Source organism: Macrotis lagotis, chromosome 1, assembly GCF_037893015.1.
Source record: "Macrotis lagotis isolate mMagLag1 chromosome 1, bilby.v1.9.chrom.fasta, whole genome shotgun sequence".
NCBI classification, from domain to species: Eukaryota; Metazoa; Chordata; class Mammalia; order Peramelemorphia; family Peramelidae; genus Macrotis; species Macrotis lagotis.
The window spans coordinates 187,579,937-187,602,916 of NC_133658.1; the positions used below are offsets into that span (position 1 = coordinate 187,579,937).

General features: G+C 36.4%; 2 protein-coding genes across 3 annotated transcripts in view; one reads left to right on the top strand and one right to left on the bottom strand.

Moving 5' to 3' along the window:
• Positions 1-5,548: 5,548 nt before the first annotated feature.
• On the top strand, positions 5,549-22,719 carry LRRN4 (leucine rich repeat neuronal 4). Its single transcript, XM_074209493.1, has 5 exons — positions 5,549-6,746; positions 8,675-9,378; positions 11,577-11,781; positions 16,266-16,403; positions 18,532-22,719. The coding sequence occupies exons 2-5, from the start codon at positions 8,706-8,708 to the stop codon at positions 19,796-19,798; spliced, it is 2,283 nt and encodes a 760-aa protein (XP_074065594.1). The 5' UTR covers positions 5,549-6,746; positions 8,675-8,705; the 3' UTR covers positions 19,799-22,719.
• The window catches only part of CRLS1 (cardiolipin synthase 1), a 32,819-nt gene continuing 16,443 nt past the window's right edge, over positions 6,605-22,980 (bottom strand). The window contains exons 8-9 of one of the 2 annotated variants that reach the window (XR_012473379.1): positions 14,216-14,327; positions 6,605-7,850 (exon numbers count right to left, since the gene is read on the bottom strand). The gene's annotated coding sequence lies outside the window, so the exon portion shown is untranslated. The remainder of the gene's footprint in view (positions 7,851-14,215; positions 14,328-22,980) is intronic. The other variant, XR_012473378.1, reaches the window with a different exon arrangement.

A 22,980-nucleotide genomic window follows, 5' to 3' on the forward strand; every position in this document is an offset into this window, starting at 1 on the left:
TTCTCTATTATGTCTTTTGGCAAAATTGTTTCTTTTTAAAAAATTGAACTTAAATTAAAAAAGACCACAAAAAATAGTATCCTATTATTTTCATATATCACAGTTTGTTAATTCATTCCCCAATTGGGGAAATCTTTGCAGAAAAAGAATGTATACACACACACACACACACACACACACACACAAACATTTGGAGAGAGACAAAGAGAGACAGCAGAGAGGGAACTAGTGTATCAGTCTCAAAAGGAATTAACAGTGCAGTTATTTTGGGGGCAGAGTTCCAAATTTCTCTACAGAATGTATGGACTTATTCACAGCTCCATCAAAAGTACTTAAGTGTTTTCCTGTAGTCCATCATTTGTAATTTTCCTTGTCACCATCACCAATCTTTATTAGGTGTGAAATCTCACAGTTAGTTTAATTTGCATTTCTCAAATTATTCCTTTGATCAATGGGGGAATGGCTTTTATTCTTATGAATTTGAATCAATTCCTTATATATCTTGAAAAAGAGACTTTTATCTGAGAAACTTGCTGCAAAGATTTTTTTCCTAATTACCTGTTTCTCTTTTAATTACCCTTGAATGGGTTTTATTTGCACAAAATTTTTTTTGAGCATGTAATTGAAATTGCCTCTTTGCTCTGTTCATAGATTTTGGGATGAGTTAAAGGGGGAATAATAGGGATCTGGCACAATGAGCATTTCCCTGTACTACTTTTCAGGGTTGTCTCTCACTGCTGAGATTAGGACTGAAGTGATTAGTCATTGTTGGTCATTGTGATTAAATTAGGACAACGTAATTGGTGTGTTAGGATGATAATCACCATTTGGAATAGGAGAGTTGATCCCCCCCCCCCTTTATTTCATTGACAGTTTTTAAGTTTATTACTTAGCAATGACAAATTCTCAGGGGCACTGTCAAAGGATGTGAGGACTAACAGGGCTAATGTGGCTAAATGGAAAACACATGAATTTTTTTCATGGGCAATGATTTTTACTAATACTTGAATTACAGTGTTATGTATAATAATTTATCAAGTAACAATGAAATTTCTTGTCTTATACAATCAACTTTACATTTTTTATACCTTTGAAAAATATTTAACATGCAATATAACTACCTTTTCTCCCATCACCTGTTTTACATCATTACATAATTTGGTATTAAAGTCACTAGTTGTTGACACTTGTATTATCATGATACCACACTTTTATGGAACTTTTTAAAGAAAGATTTTGAGTTTTACAATTTCTTCTTCATTCTTGCTTCCCTCCCCCCACCCCCCACAGAAGGCATTCAGTTAGTCTTTACATTGTTTCCATTGGTATACATTGATCTCATTTGAATGTTATGAGACAGTAGTCATATCCTTAAGGAAGAAAAATAAACTATGAGATAGCAAAATAAGATAATGTTTTTTTTTCTAATTTGAAGGTAATAGTCTTTGGTCTTTGTTCAAAGTCAACAATTCTTTCTCTAGATACAGATGGTATTCTCCATTGCAGATAGGCCAAAATTGTCCCTGTTTGTTGCACTGATGGAATGAGCAAGTCCATCAAGGTTGATCATCGCCCCCATGTTGCTGTTATGGTGTACAGTGTTCTTTTGGTTCTGCTCATCTCCCTCAGCATCAGTTCATGCAAATCCTTCCAGTCTTCCCTGAATTCCCAACCCTCCTGGTTTCTAATAGAACAATAGTGTTATGGAACTCTTTGACAGAAATTCTAGAAATGAAAAATTTTAAACATCTAGGACTAGTTTCAGATTTATGCAGCAAGACTACCGGTGAGGGTACAGAGAAGATGGCCAGGAGATGTTGATAACCTTGCTCAAAGCCATCTAGAGAGGGAAACCTACCACTCAGTGAAGCAATGCATCTACTTTGGGGTGGCTGGTTTATATTAGGAAGCTTTACCTTTTATCAAGGATATATTACATTGTATCTGTATGGTGTTTTATGTTATAAGGCATCATGAATGAATTATCTTGTGTTTTTCACAGTGATGCTATGAAGTAAATGATAAATGTATATACATACATAAATCTCTATATACATATATAGATATATATGCATATATACTTATGTACACATTAGTGTTGAATTGTGTTTGACCCTCCAAGACTCCACTGGTCATTTTTCTTAGCAAAGATACTGAAAATGGTTTGCCATTTCCTTCTACAGCTCATTTTGAGAGATGGGGAACTGAGACAAACAGAATTAAATGACTTGTCTAGGGCCACACAACTAGTAGTGTGTCTGAGGTCAGATTTGAACTCAGAATCTTCCTGATTCCACCTAATTGCTCATACATACATACATACAAACATAGACAAATATATGTGTTTATATTTTACAAATGAAGAAACAAAGGCCTAAATCATACAGAAGTCTCAGAGCCAGGAATCAAACCCAACTTTAATGAATCTGCATGTATTGGTCTTTTTGTTATTCTATGCTATTTCTAAATCCTTATTCCCCATGAACCTTCTCCCAGCCTGATTACAGACATGTAATGTCAACAGATGCTATCTGATCCTAACTTGTGTAATCAATACTATTGCCCCTGTAAACCAGCCGTCTTGGGATCAGGACTGAATGACCTGGCAAATGCACCTAGGATTTAAACTGAAAAAAAAGACTATTGCTTTAGCTCATGATTTTGTCATCTGGACCCAGTTATTGACAGAATAAGAATATCAAAAAATCAAATTTTTTTGACAGGTTGAGATGTATCTTTGCAAGAATCATTTTTCTGAAGCTGGGATTTTGATTCAAAGTAAATTTTTGAGATTTTTAGAGTGAGGAGGATGATTATGTATCTAAGATAAATGCTATGGTTGTCTGAGTCAATCTGTTGTTTTTCTACACTATCTAGATAAGGAATGACAGGAAGGAAGAAAGATAAGTTTTGGTCTGATCTCAGAATCTGGTGCAATCTTCCATAATTAAACCCTTTCTCACCCTTTAACCCCAAACTCTCTCAAGTTGTAATGGGTTTGGGGAAAGGAAAGATCTTTATGTTTGATCAAGGGCTGAGGAGAAACACCAATTGCTTTTGTTTTGTACTTGCAACTCTGAGATAGAGAATTCATTCACGTTAACAGAGTAGAATTATAGGAATTCTTTTTTTTTTTTTAGGTTTTTTGCAAGGCAAATGGAGTTAAGTGGCTTGCCCAAAGCCACACAGCCAGGTAATTATTAAGTGTCTGAGACCGGATTTGAACCCAGGTACTCCTGATTCCAGGGCTGGTGCTTTATCCACTGCGCTACCTAGCTGCCCCGAATTATAGGAATTCTTAGGATGTTCATAGAATTATAGGAATCAGAGCAAGGAGGTTAATTCAAAATAATCTAATCCATATTTCCCTCATCTTCAAGTTGAGGAAACTGAGGTCCAGAGAAGTTAACTATTTTATATTATTCAGCTAGTAAGTAGCAAAGCAAGAGATGAGTGAATTTACAGACTAAGAGTTACAATTTTCTGCACTAATAATTTTTTTTTTTTGCAAGGCAAATGGGGTTAAGTGGCTTGCCCAAGGCCACAGAGCTAGGTAATTATTAAGTGTCTGAGGCAGGATTTGAACCCAGGTACTCCTGATGCACTAATAAATTTTTTAAAGAATTAAATTACAAAATTGCTATCATATATCATCTCTTCAACTCAGTTTCAGTCTCTGGACAGAATTCTTTAAAAAAATTCTAACAGACCATCCAAAAGTGGTCTTGGAGGCTATCAAGCAGAGGATGATCACTTGCCAGATAACCCCTTTTGGCTATGCTTTGAACTAGATGACTGCTGAGCTCCTTTCTAATTTTTTAAAAAATTTTTTATTTAAGGCAATGGGGTTAAGTGACTTACCTAAAGTCACACAGCTAGGCAGTTAAGTGTCTGAGTTCAAATTTGAACTCAGGTCCTCCTGCCTCCTGTCCTTCCTTTCTAACCTTCAAATTCTATGATCTAATCAAAAGAGGGAAAGAAAATCAAGTGAACAGTATAATGAGGTTAAATCATCAAGAACTAAGAGATTGTCACAAGAGTCAGTTTTATATTATATACCCCAATAAGCTCTAAATGGATATACATGATCTAGGTGTGAAGAATCTTATAATTTAAAAATTAGGAGTGAGGAAGAAAATATCTTTCATAACAATAGAGAGAAAAATCATGACCAAAAGAGATATAAAAAGAATAAGATAATGAAAGACAATTTTGATGACATAAAATCAAAGTTTTTGTACCAGTATGGTTAAAATTAGAAGGGAAATAGTTAACTAAAGGGAAAACTTTTACAGCAAGTTTCTCTGATAAGAGTTTCTTTTCCAAGATTATATATATATATATATATATATATATATATATATATATATATATATATATATAAAACTGATTCAAATGTCATTCAAGGAATGACACAGTCTTTCCTCAAAGGAAATGAAAAATTCTGAAAAGAAGAGATCCAAGCTAAATGAATTAAAGACAACTCTGACCTTTTGCCTCACACACATTAGAAGGGCAAAGATGATTAAAAACAGAAAATGATTAATTTTGGAGAGACATAGGAAATCCGTGAACTGATCCAGTCATTCTGGGAAAAAAGACAATTTGGAACTATACCCTAAATTCACTAAACTGTCTATCCTTTCACCTAGTGATACCACTACTATAAGCCTATAACCCAAAAATATCAAAGAGGGAAACAAAAAATCCTATATGTGTAAAAATATTTATACCATCTCTCTTTTTTGTAACAAAGAATGGTAAGCTCATTAATTGGAGAACAGGTGAACAAATAATGGTAAATGAACACAATGGAATATTTTAGCACTTTAAAAATAAGAGATGAATTCAGTCAAACCTGGAAAAACCTTGGTTGCAGTTAAATGCACATTATTTTCAAATAGATTTTAATAATATCTTTTGTCTTTATATACATTTTCCTCTCTGTTCTTTCCCATCTTGTTCTCAGAACTGTTTAATTCTTTTACAAGGATTTTTTTTAAAGAAAGGACTAAAAGGAAAAAAATTACCAAAAACCATTATCTCAAAATAATCCGATATCATATGTAATGCTTCACACCCAAAAAACTCTGACCTCTTCAGAAAAGCCAGGAGAGTTATCTTTTCATAAATAATCTGTGGGGCCAATATATTTCTTGATAATTTCACTAAATTCCATTTCAATCTAGTGGTAAATAGTGTTTAGCTAGCTCCATTTCAAACTAGAGATTGTGTAGCTAAAAACAAAAAAGAAAAGAAAGAGGGTCATCAAAGCATTTTTTAAAGCATGCACAGAAGTGAAGAAAAGGAAGAATAGAGGGGAAAACAGATGAGCAAGACAGCTTTGCATATTTTTTTATAAATAGCAATTTATTATTTACTAGAATGTTTTTATTGTTCAGTTTAAGCAGTAGGAATGAAAGATTAATTGCAAAAATAAAAAACTAACATTGAATGTATTAAATACTTTTTAAAATGTTAATTATATATAATAGAGAGTTTGCAGTTTCACATTAATTCTCTTTCTATGGAATGGTTCTTTCTTTTTTTGATTTTTTTTAAACAAATTAAGAACAACAATATTACATTTAAAAAATAATCAGTTTCACCTCCTTGCCACTTAAGAGTGTGCAGGTGCCACTGTTAAACATGTCCCAGTTGATCTAGTCCAGTATGTCTGATTATTTTCATTGGGTGACAAGCTCCCTGAGGGCACAGACTGTCTTTCTTTTTTTCATATTTTATCTCTGGTGCTTAGTACAGTGTACAATAAATTTTTACTGACTATTGACTCTGATCTCTTAGGAACTCCACAAATGTGTTACATTTTTTTTATAGAATAATGAGATTAAAAACAAAGGAAATTTTAACATCTAGAAACAGGTAACACAAATACAAAACAGCTGAACATGTATGCTGAAAACAAGGACACAACCTGAGTAATGCTCTTTTATTATCTCTGCTTTTGAGAAGAATTAAAGGCCTTTCCAAACAGAGCTCTCTTCGTTTTTCTTCCTCCCACTGAATCAATCAACAAGTATATTTATGTGCCTTAAACCACCTTTGGAGAAGACACTTCTGGAGGACTCTCATTTATCTTCTTGGAATGTTTCAAGCCTGCACTGGTCACCAGACTCTACTGAACATAAATGGTCACACAGAGTTCATTCAGGATTGACATTTGACTAAAAGGGAGAGGGTGTTTTTTTCTCTTCTCACCATTCAACTTCCACTTTGCCCAGGGAAATAGCAACCACCTGAAAAGGGAAAAGTCTAGGTGGAGCAGATTGCTGAGAAATGATGGGGAACCTAGCCCCATTAACCCTTGTTAACCCCGATCCTGAAAGAGCAGGGGCCTTTTCTGTTTCAATCCAGAGGCATTCAGGCAATGGAAAAAGCAAAAGGGATTGGGAAGCCGTAATGGACCCAAAAGGAGCTGGCCATAGAGGAGGGTAAGGAGGGGGCCAGTGGGTAAAAGAAAGAGGAACTAAAAACTGGAAAAGCTCAGAGAGGGAGGAGGACCAGGAGGAGGAGGAGGGGCCTAGGAGGATCAGAGTAAGCTCTGCTCCTAACCATGAGTGGAGGGGCAGAAAGGACATGGATGGGGGAAGAGTAGGGAAGAGCTGTCATTGTGAACAAAGCTGTTGAATGACTCACAAGTTCTTTGTCAAAATCTACTTTTTAGAAAAAGGAGCAGAGGGACTCTGAGGAGAATTGGAGGGCTACATACTTCAAGAGGTTGTCTGGTGAGTACAAAATGAATGAATGAACTCTTTCTTCTCTAAATTCACCTCCCCACCCCCACCCTCTTCTCACCCCCCTCAAGAGCCGGGATTTTCAGAATCGTGGTTGTATTTTGTAGAAGCTGGAAGGGACCTAAGAAGTCATCCAGTCCAGCTTCCTCATTTGATGGAGGAGGAAATTGAGGTCCCAGACAGTGGAACTGGCTTTCCTAGAGTCAAACCTGTAATTATGATTGGGACTAGAGCTCATGTTTCAGGTTTCCCAGGGAGCAATGGAGATAGTGACTGAGGGCACAATTAATAGAATTATGAGCTAGGGCAAATAGTGATGGCAAGATGGATGGGGTAGATTGGCTTTGAGAGCCTAAATACTAAGGGTTTCTTTGCTTCCCTCCTTAATACTGTCACTTATGTAGCTCAGTACAATTTGCAAAGTATTTTAGAGGCGTTGTTTCATTGGATCACCCTGTGACATCTATTCCCCAGAGGCTCAGAGATTAAAGGAATTAGTCCTTGGTCACATAACTTTCAAGGGTCATAGTGTTTGGAACATAGTAGGCAAATGTCTTCTGATGGATTGAATGAGGTGTTAGAGGCAGGAATGGAACCCCCATCTTTCTGACTCTAAGAGTTAATACCTTCCACTGTAACTTGCTATTTTTGTAGCATTGAGCAAGTTAGTCTGTTTTCAAGTCTGTGTCTAACTAGGTGGTGAAGTTGGTAAAGTACTAGACTTGGAGTTAGGAAGACCTGTGCCAGTGTGACTCTGAGCTAGTCACGTAACCTCAGTTTCCTCATCTTTAAAATGGGGATAACAGCACCTGTGTCCTAGTGTTGTTGAGACTTAAGTGAGGTAACATATATAAGGTCCTTTGCAAACCTTAGTGTTCTGTATATGTTAATTATTGTAATGATGATATTTAAATTACTCATCTTAAAGAAGTACATGTGACACTGCTATGTTGATTTTTCTCTCACAGAAGCTCTAAAGCCATCCTTCAGAGACTGAGACAGGGAAGTAAAGGCTTTCCTTGGGGTATCCATGTTCTCTGGGAGTGTTGGGTTCAGCTGACTCTAGGATCTTTTCCTCACCTATAGAAGTGAAGTCTGAAACACATAAAAGAAGGAAACCTTATGTTAAAAAGTGATCCAAGGGTCTCGTTAAAGAGCATTATGATAAAATACAAAGAAGGGCTTTTCTTTTTCTGGGGGCTGGGTGTGAGGGAGACAGCAGAGGAGAGATGGTGATACCAAAAAAGAACAGACATGTAACATTTTTTAAATTCCCTGAGAGCAGGAGGACACTCAGGAGACATAGGTAAGCAGCATAAAGTTCCTACTGCAATGTTAAATATATTATCTACCTTAAAAAATTAAAATAAGCTGTACATAATAGAAACTTGCAGTTTCATATTCAATCCTTTTTTCCTTTTTTGTTTTGTTTTGTCTAAGGATATGCTGGTGTTTGTTGATGTTTGTCAAGTTATAATTTCTAAGTAATATTTTAAAAATAGATCATGTTCCCAGACACCCTGGAATTTACCTTATGATTTTTCCCCACCTCAAAGAATTCCAACTAAGATTCATCAAGTTTTCAAGTACCACTTTTTGAGACCAGAAGTGACAGCCTAATGTTCTTGCTTGATAGCTAGCACACTCAGGAGTTATTAGGAAATGTGAGGGTGTTGACCTTGGGAGTCCCTTTGAGGTCTAACATTCCACATGTCAAAATATTCCAGGATTTTCTAAGATTACAGCAATGGTTTTCTCTTGCAGACCTTTTAGAAGAGCTGGTTTTCATTATAGTAAAAACTCTATTTTGCCCTCTGGCTCTAGGAAAAACCATCTCAGTCTTTTATTTAGAAATTGCTTCTGAGTACTTGTGTTTGCTATGCCTTCTGACTATCTTTACTCCCTCTGCTTCCCAAAAGATACATACTTGGAGGCCACTGAAACCACAGAATGCTATACTTCCTGATGCTTTCCATGATGGAACTGGGCAGGACAGCACCTGAGAGCCCACCAAGCACAGAAGGTATTGTTGTGCCAAAGGCAATAACAACTCTCTTTCAGCTTGGTCCCTGGGAGGACAAGCCCAGTTTTTCTACTTTAACTTGTGAGGAATTCAATAAGACAACAGCAGCCACCTTGTTTCTAGTGAACAGAAGCCTTGGAAGCTTCCCACCCTGTCTGCCAAGTACCCTACAAAGCTTAGACCTAAGCAACAACCAGCTCAAGGTACTGAGGGATCAGGACCTGAAGGACCTCTCCAATCTTCAAGTTCTTATCCTGAGGAACAACCTGATTCAAGAGCTTCACTGGGGGGAAACTCCTATCTTTAAGAGCCTTGAAACTCTGGACCTAAGCTACAACAAGCTCTCATCCCTGCCCAAATGCCAAACTAGGATGTTTCAGAACCTGACTTGGCTTTCTCTCGTGGGAAATCCTATTCTGGAAATCCAACCCGGGGCATTTTCCTGCTTCCCATTCCTAAGCTTCCTTAACCTGTCAGCTACCCTGTTGGGGAAAAATGACCAGGAAGGAATTCAAGAGTCAGCCTTTGCTCAAGTTGGAGAAAAGACACCTATGCATTCCATGGAAGTACTGGATCTGAGTGGGACTTTTCTTGCAGAAAGTAAGTCTGGGGAATTTTATATGAATGGAATGGGAATTAAACAAAAGACATTATAGTGAAGAATTTCTAGTGTGCAAAAACCCTTTTTACAAATGCCACTCATCTGCAACTTGGGTAACTTTGGGAAACAGTGAGAAATGAAATGATTTTGCCAATAAGTATGCACTCATATGTGGCCAGTAAATATCTGAGGCAGAATGTGAACCCAGATCTTCCTGATTCCAAGGCTAGACCTTGCCCCATGATGCTACTGTGGCCACTATGGCACTCAAGCAAGGAAGACATAAATAGAAAAGTTCATATACACACACATGTGTGTTGAGTTAAATATGTATAGGTGCATATGTATATACACACATATGGCATCCATATATAAGTATGTATTTACCTATTATATATAATGTCATAAAGTCTATATATTTACATAGACTCATATAGTTATGATTATATTCACACACATTTACACCTGTACATCTAGATCTGTGTATGCATACATGTATAATGTATGGACACAAACCCATATTTTGTTTTCATATCTTCCTTTAGATCTGGCTTGAAAGCCAGAGTGGCATCAAGAGGAGAGGGCTGGTCTTAAAGTCAAGAAGATTCCATGTGGATGTTTTTATGTGTGTGTGTGTGTGTATACATACACATACATACTTAGAGGCAGACATATATGAACATAAGAGTACATATATGTATATACACACATCTATATTCATATACATATATTTGTGTGTGTGTCTGTGGTGTCAGAAAGGGATGGAGGGGACAGCAAAGCACAAAGCACAAAATTGGTTCTTTGGTTAATAACAGCATCCAATACAGTTCTGGAAGTGAATACATACATATATACATACACACACACATATGCACATATATATATAGTCATTGCTTGGAATTTAGGAGGTTAGGAAATAAATATGGACTTAATAGACAGCCAGTCCTTTCCCCTCCTATTCCTCTGTTCAGTTGGCCTAGTGGAGAAGAACATTGGACATGAAGTCAGGAAGAAGTAGGTCTCTGACCATGAGTCACTTAACTTTTCTCTATCTCAGATTTTCTCATTGTAATTGTTTTGGAGCAATTAGATGGGGCTGACTCCAGGCATCAAATTCAGCCTTAGATACTTTCTAGGACCGGACAGTGGGCAAATCAGTTAGCCCTGTTTGTGCTGGAGAAGAAAATGTCAAACCATCCAATATCTTTGGAAGAAAACCTCAAAACAAGGAGATGAATAGGATTGAACAATAACAAAAGCAACAATCCTTTTATGAGGGCTGAATAATGCAAGTAAAATATTTTGCAAACCTTAAGGCACAATGTAAAAGCCTATTGTTATCATCATTATTGATACAAATTAATCTCAAGGAAAGCAGTTTTTTCCCCCCATCATAAATTCCATTCAGGAAAAACAAGAGAATTTAGGAAATGGAATTAGAACTCAGAAGATGAAGCTTTTGTTTTTGTAGGAATTTCAGGAAATTGATTAAAATCAATTAAAAGATAATTAATTTGCCAGATTACTTGCTTTTCCACATTCCTTTACTCCTGCTAATTATCCCATTGATTTCATAGCTACTTGAGAGAATGATGGATTTGATTTTTCTTTTAGTTTTCCTCTTATGATGTAAGGGAAAAGACACAGAGGGCTAGATAAGTTCTCCAGTACTGACTTCTCTTTAGTAGCAGAATAACATTCAACAACTAACATTCAGTTTGATCTAAGATAAAATGGGACTGAATTTGGAATTTGGAGAACAAGGCTTTGAATTTTGGCACTGTTATTTACTGTTTAGGTGACTTCAGACAAATCACTTTACCTCAGTTTCTTCATCAATAGAATGAAGAGCTTTGGATTGGATGACCTCTGGTTTTTTTTTTCAGCTCTAGGTTTATGATGAGTCTTTTGTACTAGATTCTAATTCTATGCATCAATAAGATATAAAAGTTTTTAATTTCTGGAATTCAAAACTTTGCATAAGTCATATTTTCTAGTTGAGATTCTAGCCTAAGCCCTGACTAATGAACCTGAAATGTCTTTTGAATTGCATGTTCTGATTAGCTCCCATGTTCAGGAAATTTTGTTATTTGTGAGTGCTGTATTCTTATTTTAATGAAACTCATTCCCTTTTAGTGCCCTTTCTCCTTAGCTTCCCTTTGTATGGTTAATAAGAGTTTTCCCCTCTCTGTTTTAGTCCAACTAGGATGGATCAAGGACATACCAAACCTCAGATCTCTCTATCTTAAGAAGATGATAAGACTGAAAAGCCTCCAGGGGGAAATATTCAAGGCTACACCTAACCTGAAAGTACTAGATTGTCAAGACTCTCAAGCACTGAGTTTTATTAAGACAGAAATATTTGAAGCTACTCCTCGTTTGCAATCTCTTCTACTCCAAAAGTAAGTTTTTCAGAGAGATCTCAGACCTATTTGCTCAGTATGTATCTGCATTTATGAAATCCTACATTAATGATACAATACTTTCCATTTACACCAAGTTATTTTTATGGACACAGCAGTAACTCAGATTATGGCATCCACAAAAAGAAGGAAATTAATTAACTTCTCTTCACTTTAATACTTTTTCATTTTAAAAAAAGAATCTGGAGAAACACGTAAAGGAAAAAATCCCTAATGGGGGGTTATCAGATACTGACACTTGAACTGGTGAGATTATATGGGGGCAAGAAAACCTTGATGGTCCCACAGATTATGTCACATAGGCAAGTTGTCTCAGTGTTTGGTCAAACATTATCAGCAGAATAGTTTCCACATTGTGACAACTTGATCCAGATAAACTACACTGGAAAAATTCCATCAAAGCCAATTAAAGCTATCCATCCTTGTTAAGTCTAGAAGGGGAATCACAACCTGGTTAAAGGCACAGCACTATGTGTATGGCAGCTTGAATCCCAAATCTCAACTTCAGCTTATATAAAAATTTATTTTAGCTCTGACAGCATAACTTTCAGGGACATTGTTGAATTCTGACTCAGAAATAGATGGTAGGGAGTAAGGTTTCCAGTTTTCCTGGATTGAAATTGTGCAGTTCTGGTTTAGCAACCCTATACCTTGGAATGTGTGGGAGTTTTGGTCTCAGACCCTTCAGTGCCTAATAACACACATAAGAAAACCACCTCCATAATGACTGAGTTAGGAGTGGTTTGAGGAGAGGAAACTGGATATATGGGAAATTCAGAGGCCAGAAACTATGAAAAACTAGAAACAGAACAAATGGCAACAAGAGAAAAAAAAGGGGAAAGTTGCTATGAATCTGAGGAAGAGTAAATTGGAATGGCCGGTGCAACTTATATCTACAAAGAGACTGCTGAACCAAACTTCCCTTTCCCTTAAAAAAAAACCAAAACAGCTTTGCTTCCCTATCAATATGCCTGATATTACAGTAATTATAGTAACTTATTTATGTGTGTATATATGGTCTCCTGGAGACTATTAGCTATTAGTTTGTAGGGCAACACAGTAACCTATTCGAATAAACTAAGACAATAGTTAACCAGCCGATTTTTCAAGATAAGAGAGCCAGGTTCTGAGGTAACAGAACTAAGAAAAGATAAATTTTGATGTTTTTTTTCTTCTACTTTGTCGGACTGCTGAGATATATTTCATGGTATTTAGTAAGTCCCTCCAATAATGAAGGTAACAGTCCATGACATTTTATTCTATATTGCGTCCCAAAGAAAATATACCTAATATACTTCCCTTGTATGCCCCCCCAATTCTTTTTCTATTTCAGGGGTTCCAGTACAAGAGGTAGCAGGAATAGATGGGGTCAGGATTATCTAAATTCAATTCTCTCTTAGCTCCAGGACCCTGGAGAGTCACTTGACTGTCCTGTACCTGAGGCAACTCACTGGGACTGGGCCATGAAATCACAAATGCTGTATTACCTGTGTAAGGGAAGCAGTTCTCACACTGGTAATTCCTAACACTGCCCTTCTTCCAATCCTGTGCAACCATTAAGGTGTCTATCTCATCTCATATTTTTGTGATATTATTTCTCTGATCCCTCAGTTTCTGATCATACATGTCTTTAATAATCTTTTAGACCAGTTCTCAAATACATAAACCTAAGTACACCAAACATTTTTTCACTAACTTGTGAGCTATCTGAAATTTAATTTCTCCTGAGATAAGGCATCCCATTATTTGGAGTCATCTCTCAGTCCTGGGAGAATATTGATGTAAAAAGGAGGGCTTTCATTGTACACAGCAGTTAGCAAATGCTGAAAGCATGATGCAGTTTTTTCAAATGTGATCTAGTTTGATCCATTTCAGCTCAATTCCAGACCTAATCATCCATTTGTATTATCTTTCAAAGTTGTATATGTTAATGCACTATTATTTTATGAGCTTCCTATCTTAATCCAGGTCAAATTGCATTTTTCATCCACTTTTGTTTTTGACACTAAATTAAGAAGATTTTCCACCAGTTTCCATTTTGATGTGAAATTAGATGGAACTGGTTATATTTTGCCTAGGAAGCAAGACTAGATGGCAAAAAGGCAGTGGTACATCATTTAAGGAATTGGCTGAAAATAATACTCTAAAAAGGAGGTACTAACGAAGATGTTATAATTTTTCTGACTCTGGCCCTGGTCAGTCACACTAAACCTTGGCTAAAAACTGAGACTAGTGGGAGAATCAATCTGAAATTTAGAATGTTGGGTAGTGCTAACATAAAATCCTGAAGTCACAAAGAGCTGAATTTGTGGTGGAGGATTAGATTTCAAATCCTGCCTCAGATTAGCTGTATGATCCTGGGCAAGTCACTTAACTTTTGTCTACAATTTTAAAATTAGAATAAAATTAGCACCTTTTTCGCAGGATTAAGGATAAAATGAGATATTTGTGCCTGGTTCTCAGTAGGTGCCAATCAGTGCTGTTTCCCTTTCCTCTTCTCTTCCAAATATATATAGTCAAGATACCTGATAAGCAGTTTAGAAATCCATTTTACATTACTGAGAATGAGAAAGATTTTTCAGTAAGAAGAGATAGATTTGAGTAAAACAACTAGATAATTCTTTTCATTTTTTTTTAAAAAAAAGGCAAGTCACTACTAGCCAGTAAAATGGATGATATCTTGTACATAGTAGACACTATAAAGGCTTATTAAAGTGACCTGGATTAAATTGGCTGGATTGTCAACAAAGTTCCAGTTTATTCACATTATTTCAAGCTACTCCACCAACCTTAGGAGAAAACTGCTACTGCTATTCCAGTCTATAAGCAGTCATTTCTAGGATATAGCTATATATATACATATGTGTATATATAATAGCCCAGAGCTAGGATATAGCTATATAGCTAGGGTATAGTTCTAGACCATGAATTTTGTAGAAAAAGTATTGCTAGGGATTCTATGATCATAGATTTGGAGCTAGAAGACACCTTTAAGGTCATCTAGTTCTCTTCATTTAAAAAAATGAGAAACTGAGGTCTCAGAATGTTACATGTAGTATATTAAGGGGCAGAACTGGGATTCAAACCTAGATCTTCTAAGCAAAATCCTGCCCACTTTCATTATACCATGCTGACTTGAACAATGAACATTCATTTTTGATGAATGCTAGAAATAAGATTCTATTCCAATATAATCATAGAGTTTAGCACTAAAAGGGCCCTCTTAGTTCAACTAGCTTATCCAACCTCTTGCAACTGAGAAAATTAAGGCTGAAAAGAAGTTAACTTATCCAAGGACATAGGTGACCTAAACAAAGTGAGATTTAAGTTCAGGTTCTCTGACTCCAAAATCCAGTTTATTTTTCAAAACATTTCCATTCTTTCAATGGTAACTTATAGCAGTTTGCCGATTGATACTAAAAAACAAACAAATCCTAAGGTTCACATGAGATAGCCATCCTATTAATGATAAAACTTCTTGTTTCATATCCCACCCTACAACCTGGAGGCTGCCTTTTTAACACTGCCCTAGAACTCAACTTAGTATGATTAACATATACAAGATGAGGTGGGATGAGGTGATATAATTTAACAAAGGAAGAAAAAACACAAGCTAAAAACCCAGAGATTTATTTGATGAAGTCAGGATACTTTTAGAAGTTAATCTGAAACCACTTTCACAGTGGACTAATAGCAATAAACTAATTTTCAATGAGAGAAAAAAAATTCGACCAAGTTTAAGTCATAAGCAAAGTTCTCTTTTTTTCATTAGCTGAATAACCTCATCTCTGTGCTTGTCATTCTATAAAAAAAAAATTATTGAGACTAGGCATGGCTCTTGACAGATGGCAGAATACCCATCTTAATTCATTCAATCTACATTTTTGCCATCTCTTAAGTATGTAGTCTCTTCTCTCACATACACACATACATGCACATACATACATACATACACACACTATCCATGTATAAACAGTTGGTAGGATGACTGATCCTAAGAAAATCTAAGGGATTAAAAAAAAGTAAAGCTAACTATTATTGTTAATCTGGGGTATCATTTCTAAAATGACAATGCAATGTCAATATTAGAGGCTATCATCTGGGATAGTTAGTGTATGTAGGTCTTCCTTCAGTCCTCCTTGTTAATCAAAAATTTGAGTGTTCATTACCTTATTGTGCTTTATTGTTCTTAAAGAGTTTTTTTTCACAGATATCTCATTTGATTCGAATTAGAAACATCTAAGGTAAGGATTTGCCTTCACAGAAGTAAAAAACAGGATACAAAGGTTCTAAATGACTTGAACATAGCTGGATAATGGAGGAAGTGGGCCCAGGGATCCAAGTCTCTTATCTGCTGATACAATTCATTCATTTTCTATTACCCTAATAATAACCACAATAATAAAACCGACAATTTATCCTAACCCCTCCCTTTCTCTAATCTTTTACTTTTTGTCCTTCAGCTGCAACCTGAGTTCCTTCCAACCTTGGACTCTGGATTCCTCCCAGGTCATTTTCATCAACCTGTATGGTAATCCTTTAACTTGCAGCTGTGACTTGTCTTGGCTCCTCTCTAACACAAAGAAAATGGTCCTGAGCAGGTAATTGGCTCCATTATTTCATTGGTAAAAAGGACTTTATTGTAGAGGGGTCTCCAAAAATGCCTATTCCCTTTACTAATAGGTCTTACACAAATTATTTCTGTCTCTCCTATTGCTATTGCTACTTTATGTCCCCCATTTGTGAAATTGTTCCACCTGGGATTTTAGTGTTTAATAAACAGTATATAAGAATTTTGGTTCTCTGTCACTGCTTTTCAGATATCAATGTTCAATTACAAAGAGAATCTCCAGTTTTCTCACAATGCTATCAATGTATCCTATTCAAACATAACTGCCCATATAAACCTTCAAATATAGTCTATATGCTAAATGAGTTTATTCTGATGAACATTCTACTTAAGAATTATTCATTGCCTTTATTGGGATGATTCCTCAATCCTAAAACTGCTTAATTCACAAAACAATACTATGATTTCTTGCTCCAGACTGATATTACTGAACTGGGATATAAGACACCCACAATATTAATAGTTAATTACCATTAGGTGTTAACAAGAAATTCTGAAACACAGCATGCCAAGGTAACTATTCCACTAGGCTCAAAAATAGTTAAAAAGCCTAAGTTAAGGATAATTTTTACAAAGGGCTTCATTCCACATTTAAAGGATCTGAAATTCTGTCAGTATGCAAACCTCCTTCCACTAACATAGACAACCTTTCAGTCTATCAATTCACAAACAGTACCATTTAAATGAGGCAATATTAGGGGACAGGAATCCAAAAGAAAAAAAAGCTTACATTCAAACAGGGGAGACATGTACAAATTTAAGTATATACAAAGTATATACTTGATGATCTGGTAAATGAGGAAAGTATAATTTTGTGGATGGTCTTCAAGAATTGCCAAAAATGGGGTGGCTAGGTGGCGAACCAGCTCTGGAGTCAGTTCAAATCCGAACTCAGACACTTAATTACCTAGCTATGTGGCCTTGGGCAAGCCACTTTAAAGCCATTGCCTTGCAAAAACCTAAAAAAAAAAAAAAAAAAAGTTTGCCACCTTGTGGCCACCCCAGTAATTGAGCACTTCTGAACTTTGAGAAATTGATCTCTGGGTGACAGGAGTCCTATCACTTATTCCATACTGGAAATTCTAATTTTGTAGGATTAGCCAGGAACTTGCACTTTTTGGCACAGCCTTTGAGAAGGCCGAGTTACTTCTATATTTAAATAATGATCCATCAGATGACTTCGGGGAAGACAGAACTTAAGCCTTAGAAACCATCTACTCTTAACATTCCCCTTCTCTTATAAATGCACTCCATGATGTTACTTTCCCTTAACGATTTGTTCATTAGCTACTGGAAAGTAGATGATAAAAGTAATGAAAACAAAGAAGTCCCTTTACATTTCTTGTAAAGGTCAGGAAAGGGAAGTTGATATTTCTATATTTGTTTTTTGCAAGACAATGGGGTTAAGTGATTTGCCCAAGATTACACAGCTGGATAATAATCGATTAAGTGTCTGAAAGTGGATTTGAACTCAAATACTCCTCTGACTCCAGGACTGGTGCTCTATCCACTGCACCACCTAGCCCCCCCCCCCCCCCTTTTGATATTTCTTATGAGAAAGTTGAACTGACTTTTGCTTCCTCATCATGTGTAACTATCAGGAAAGTTAAAAGTTAAGTCTATGCTGTTGGTTGCCTTTCGGGCCTATTCAGAACGGTGCCTCTCCACAACTGTGCAGGAGCAGAAGTTCTTCATTAGCCCTCTTTTAAGGGTTCAAGGCATCCATACTAGCTCCTAGTCATCCAAAGGGCTCTAGCTCTATTTTCATACCCAGAACTGCCTTATCTGATCCTAGGCAGCACCTGGGATCATTATTTGACCCTCCTCTATTCACTCTACAATTCCCAAGCAAAGTTCACTGCTCCTGTAGTCTACCATTTTCTCTAAAGCTTATTGGATAAACAAATCCAGTCACGCAAAGGAATGACTGATGTAGGAATCCAGGCCTTGGGGCAGGGGATCAGGATTGGGTATTCAGAGACCTTTCTTTAGGGTTCCTTCAATCATACCAAAGCCACTTCCTTAGTCTATCCTTTGACCCATCATCAATCTAACACTGATGTCAAGCATTCTCTAACTGGTTTCTCTCATTCTCCTAGGTCCAACGACACTATTTGTATTCCAGCTGCAGATGCCAATAGCACCTTTTCATCTTCTCTTTCCCTCTCCCAGATGTACAGCAAGTGTCCATCTAAAAGCAACATAACTGTCATGTCAAGCCCTCCTTCCTTGGAAAACAGTACTGATATACCATTAAATGAATCAAATCAACCAGTGACACTGGCTTCTCCAAGTTTCCACAAAACAGGGCCCACAGCAATCCCTGTATTAGGAACACCAAACATTACCAAGGAAAATTCCATCCTGCACAAGCAATCTATCTTGAAACAGGGTCTGCCTATCCAAAGTGTTGAAAGGAGAGGATTCATCCCTACCACAGCACCTACAGGAGGTCCTGAAAACTTAGCCATTCCACCCAGGGCTCCATCAGAATTAAGGGAAGAAAATACTCTTAGGAAAAACTTCCTTAACCAATCTACTGGACCAGACATCTCAGTAACTACTTCAGACTCTACCCCATTCCCTAGTAAACATACCAGGATCCCTCCTTTTCCTCCACACATGATAAGCACTCCCCAAACCTATCCAAGGGCACAGACCACTACTGAGGGACATCAATCAAATGCTTCAGTTGTAGGGATTCCAATATACATGCTGGATGATTACAGTGAAGAGGAGGAGGAGAAAGAAGAAAGGATGGATGTGGTGAAGCAAGATATCCTCTGTGATTATCACCCTTGTAAGCATCTCCAAACTCCATGTGATATACTACAGAAATCATCTCGGTGCCGGTGTCCTGGACTCAGTGGGGAAGACACCATTCCAGACCCACCTAAACTCCAGGAGGTGTCTGAGACCACTGATACATCTGCACTCCTTCACTGGTGTGCACCCAATTCTGTGGTGAGCATGTATCAGCTTATCTACCACCCTGAAGACAGAGCAGAAAAAGAAACAGTGCTAAGAGAGATCTATGCCATGGCTAGGGAATACCCCTTACATGGGCTCTCACCAAGTACAACATACAATGTGTGTGTGTTGGCTTCTAACAAAGCAGGGCTGAGCCTAAGCAGAACAAGTGAATGGAGAAAAGCATGTACCACCTTCACCACCAAGCCAAGTTTTCTATTCATTTTTGCAGGTCTGTGCACCACCAGTGGAATACTTTTACTTAGCACCTTAGTACTATCTGTTTGTCTTTATAAGAAGTGCAAAGCAAGACGTGCAGAACAATATGACACACATCTTGTCTCCTACAAAAATCCAGCCTTTGACTATCCATTAAAACTTCAGACTTTTAATTAGAATTTGACCGAAATACTAAGGTCTTTGTTTAAAAATCTCATTCTAGGGAACTGGCAACTTTTGATCAAGTCTTCCAAAGGAGAATAGAGGAGGCTGGTACCTTCTAAAATTTATGTTGTGATTTGTCATCATGAACTCTACTGATTTCTGCTTCCCGAGTGCTAAAGAATGTGATCACCTGTGTTTCCAATTCTTCTTGCTTTGACTACTTCACTTCAGGGAATAAGGAGAACATGGAGGGAAGTCATTTTCATTCCCAGAGCCTTTCAGAGAACTGCATGTCACTTTCTACTTCAAGAACCCATAAACTCATTGTGGATAGTAGGCCCTCCTTTCAAAGATTGTCAGTACTAAAGAATAGACAGTTATCTAGTGCTTTTAGGTGTTTTATAGCATTCTCTCCTTTAAGCCTCTCATCATGTGAATCACATGATGCTGTGATTTGTCACCACAAATTCTACTGACTTGCTTCCAGAGTGCTAAAGAATGTGATATAACAAATAATTTTCACCCTACTGCCAAACTGGTGATAAATCTTTCACAGACTCAGGCTAATTCTTAAACATTTTTTCCATCTTGAGTCTTTCCATAATGTTTTAGAACATGGTAGAGAAATTTAGTTCAACATCTACTACATGCCATTTGACATGCTATCTGGTAAAGCGCTTGGAATTTCATAGATTTAATGCCACCTCAATACTTAGTCTGAACAAGTAAGTCCTATTGTGAGTAAAGGATTCTCACATTGTTGCCTTCTTTTTTAAGCATCAAGTCCAGCCAAGATATAACTGATGACCTAACACTGGGCAATGACTTTGTGCAAGGATTTGAGTAGATTCTTCCCCTGAGGGTTGGAATATATAAATATAGAAAGAACTTCTGGCAACATTAGCTGGGGTAAACAGGATTCCTTCCTTATCACTTCCATGGCTAAAATATCCTACTTTTTTTTTTTTAAGGTTTTTGCAAGGCAAATGGGGTTAAGTGGCTTGCCCAAGGCCACACACCTAGGTAATTATAAATTGTCTGAGGCCTGATTTGAACTCAGGTACTCTTGACTCTAGGGCCAGTGCTCTTATCTACTGCACCACCTAGCCGCCCCTAAATATCCTCTCCTTTTAAAAAACAAAAACACTAGGACCAACTACTTTCCAGAGGTATAAGGAAGATGTTTCCCCCTTTTTTAAGTACCTGGGAAAAGCAGCATCTATTCTGTTGAATTTCAGCCTATAAGATTATTAAAAGAACTATTCTACTAGTGAAAATAAAAAAACAAGAAAACATTTTTAGTTTTTGGTATATGAAACATGGACAAAATAAATTCTTGCTATGTATATCTAGAGATAAAAACAACTCTTCTAAGTCTTACAAACCATGCAGTTTTGATCTGTTCTTAATGTTTCTCACTTTTGTAAAAGTATGGGATTAAGTAAATAATCTATAAAGCCTTTAATGGTGCTATTATCTCCTGAGTTTGCTTTATTACTTTAGGATTTATTTGCATAGAAAAAATTTGTCTGCAAATTGCTATAATCAATTAGTAAAATAACAGAATCAATAATTTAACACTTTCATAGCAAAAAACAATTATATGATCTACAGGAAAATCTGAGGTAATCTGAGGACTGAGAATCAAATATAAATTACACAGGCAATACAGTATATGAGTTTAAGATATTTTACAAATTGGTCCAAATCCCCTTTTCTCCCCAACATGTAAAACACACACACACACACACACACACACACTCTACCTGGGATTAGATCAATAAGTAGTCCTCTCAAACATCCCACTTATGTGTAAGTGACATCCTATTTAAAAATACCCCGGGGCAAGGAAACATACATGGTATATGAGTTGGGAGAATGAAGAAGGTGTGCCCTTCAAACCTAACCCTAACCATGTGCTACTTTACAGTTCAACTCTGGTTCTATAACTAAAACCAAAATCTGGTAATACAGTACAAAATTATGTTAATCTTTATGGTCTAGGGGGTTTAGTTGTGTTCCAAGCTGAATCAGATCAGATAAAGATCAATCAGAGCTGGGAAGTGAGGAGCTAGTAAACATCACAAGTGAACATTTTATCTCTCAAAGAAATGACAACTCATTATCATATCAATAAGCACCATAGTGAGTATATAAAATTTTCTTATATTGATATATAACCTTGTAAACACTAATTTGTTTCAACATTCCTCTTCTTAAAATCTTCCATTCTAAAGTTAACTTATTGCAATGCTTTTACATTGTTCCTTTCTTTGGCTAAGCACAGATTTTTCAGGTCCTCCCCCTCAGTATTTAAAACTAGTTAGAAAAATCTAATACTCTCAGTATGAACTAGAATGATGAAAAGATCATTTATATAATTCTACTGTAAAAGTCTAGTTTATTTTCCTTTCAAGGGTATGAAAGAGTGTGTGTGTGTGTGTGTGTGTGTGTGTGTGTGTGTGTGTTTAAAGGTAAGGAAGAACTAGAGAAAAGGTAATAAAATTTACCTCTAATCAAATGACAAACCTTAAAAAAAATGTAAAGTTCAACATTTTACTGCTTATCACTTAACCTAAAATAGGAAATGAAATATAGGAAAGATCCAGAAAACTATTAAATATTGAAACAATGTCTTAGTGCATCACTTTCTATAGTAACAATAATAGCTAGCATTTATATATTGTGCTTTAAGGTTTACAGAGTTTCTTTTTGGTGCTATTATAATATTCATTTTACAAGTGAGGAAACTGAAACAGACGTCAAGTGGACTTGCTCATTGTGTCTAAGACTGGATTTTTGAATTCAGGGACCCTTCCAAACACTCACTGTACTACCTCTTAATGCATCAATGAAAGGAGTAACCAAATCTGACAAACTCTACTTTTTCAGTTCAATTTTATGAAGATTTAAGTTTTGATTCACCAGTTGTCCATATACCTTTAAAAATTAAGTTTTTGAAATAAAGGTTTACTGGTTTGTTGGTAATAAAGCATCAAGGAAATTAATAAGCTTTTGATGAAACAATATTTTCTACTATTTTATTCCTTTATTATCTTCTTGAAAACAATATTTCCAGAAGTTTAATAAAACTTGGAAAAATACACATCTTTTAAATTATTATTTATATATATATATCACATGAATACAAGTTCTAATATTATGAAGACTTGTCTATTTTAGGAACATAGTGC

Coding starts and splice junctions, on each gene's coding strand:
- LRRN4 (XM_074209493.1), top strand. CDS start 8,706: ATGCTATACTTCCTGATGCTTTCCATGATGGAACTGGGCAGGACAGCA. Junction 9,379..11,576: donor TGGGACTTTTCTTGCAGAAA/GTAAGTCTGGGG, acceptor TCTCTGTTTTAG/TCCAACTAGGATGGATCAAG. Junction 16,404..18,531: donor AAGAAAATGGTCCTGAGCAG/GTAATTGGCTCC, acceptor TCATTCTCCTAG/GTCCAACGACACTATTTGTA.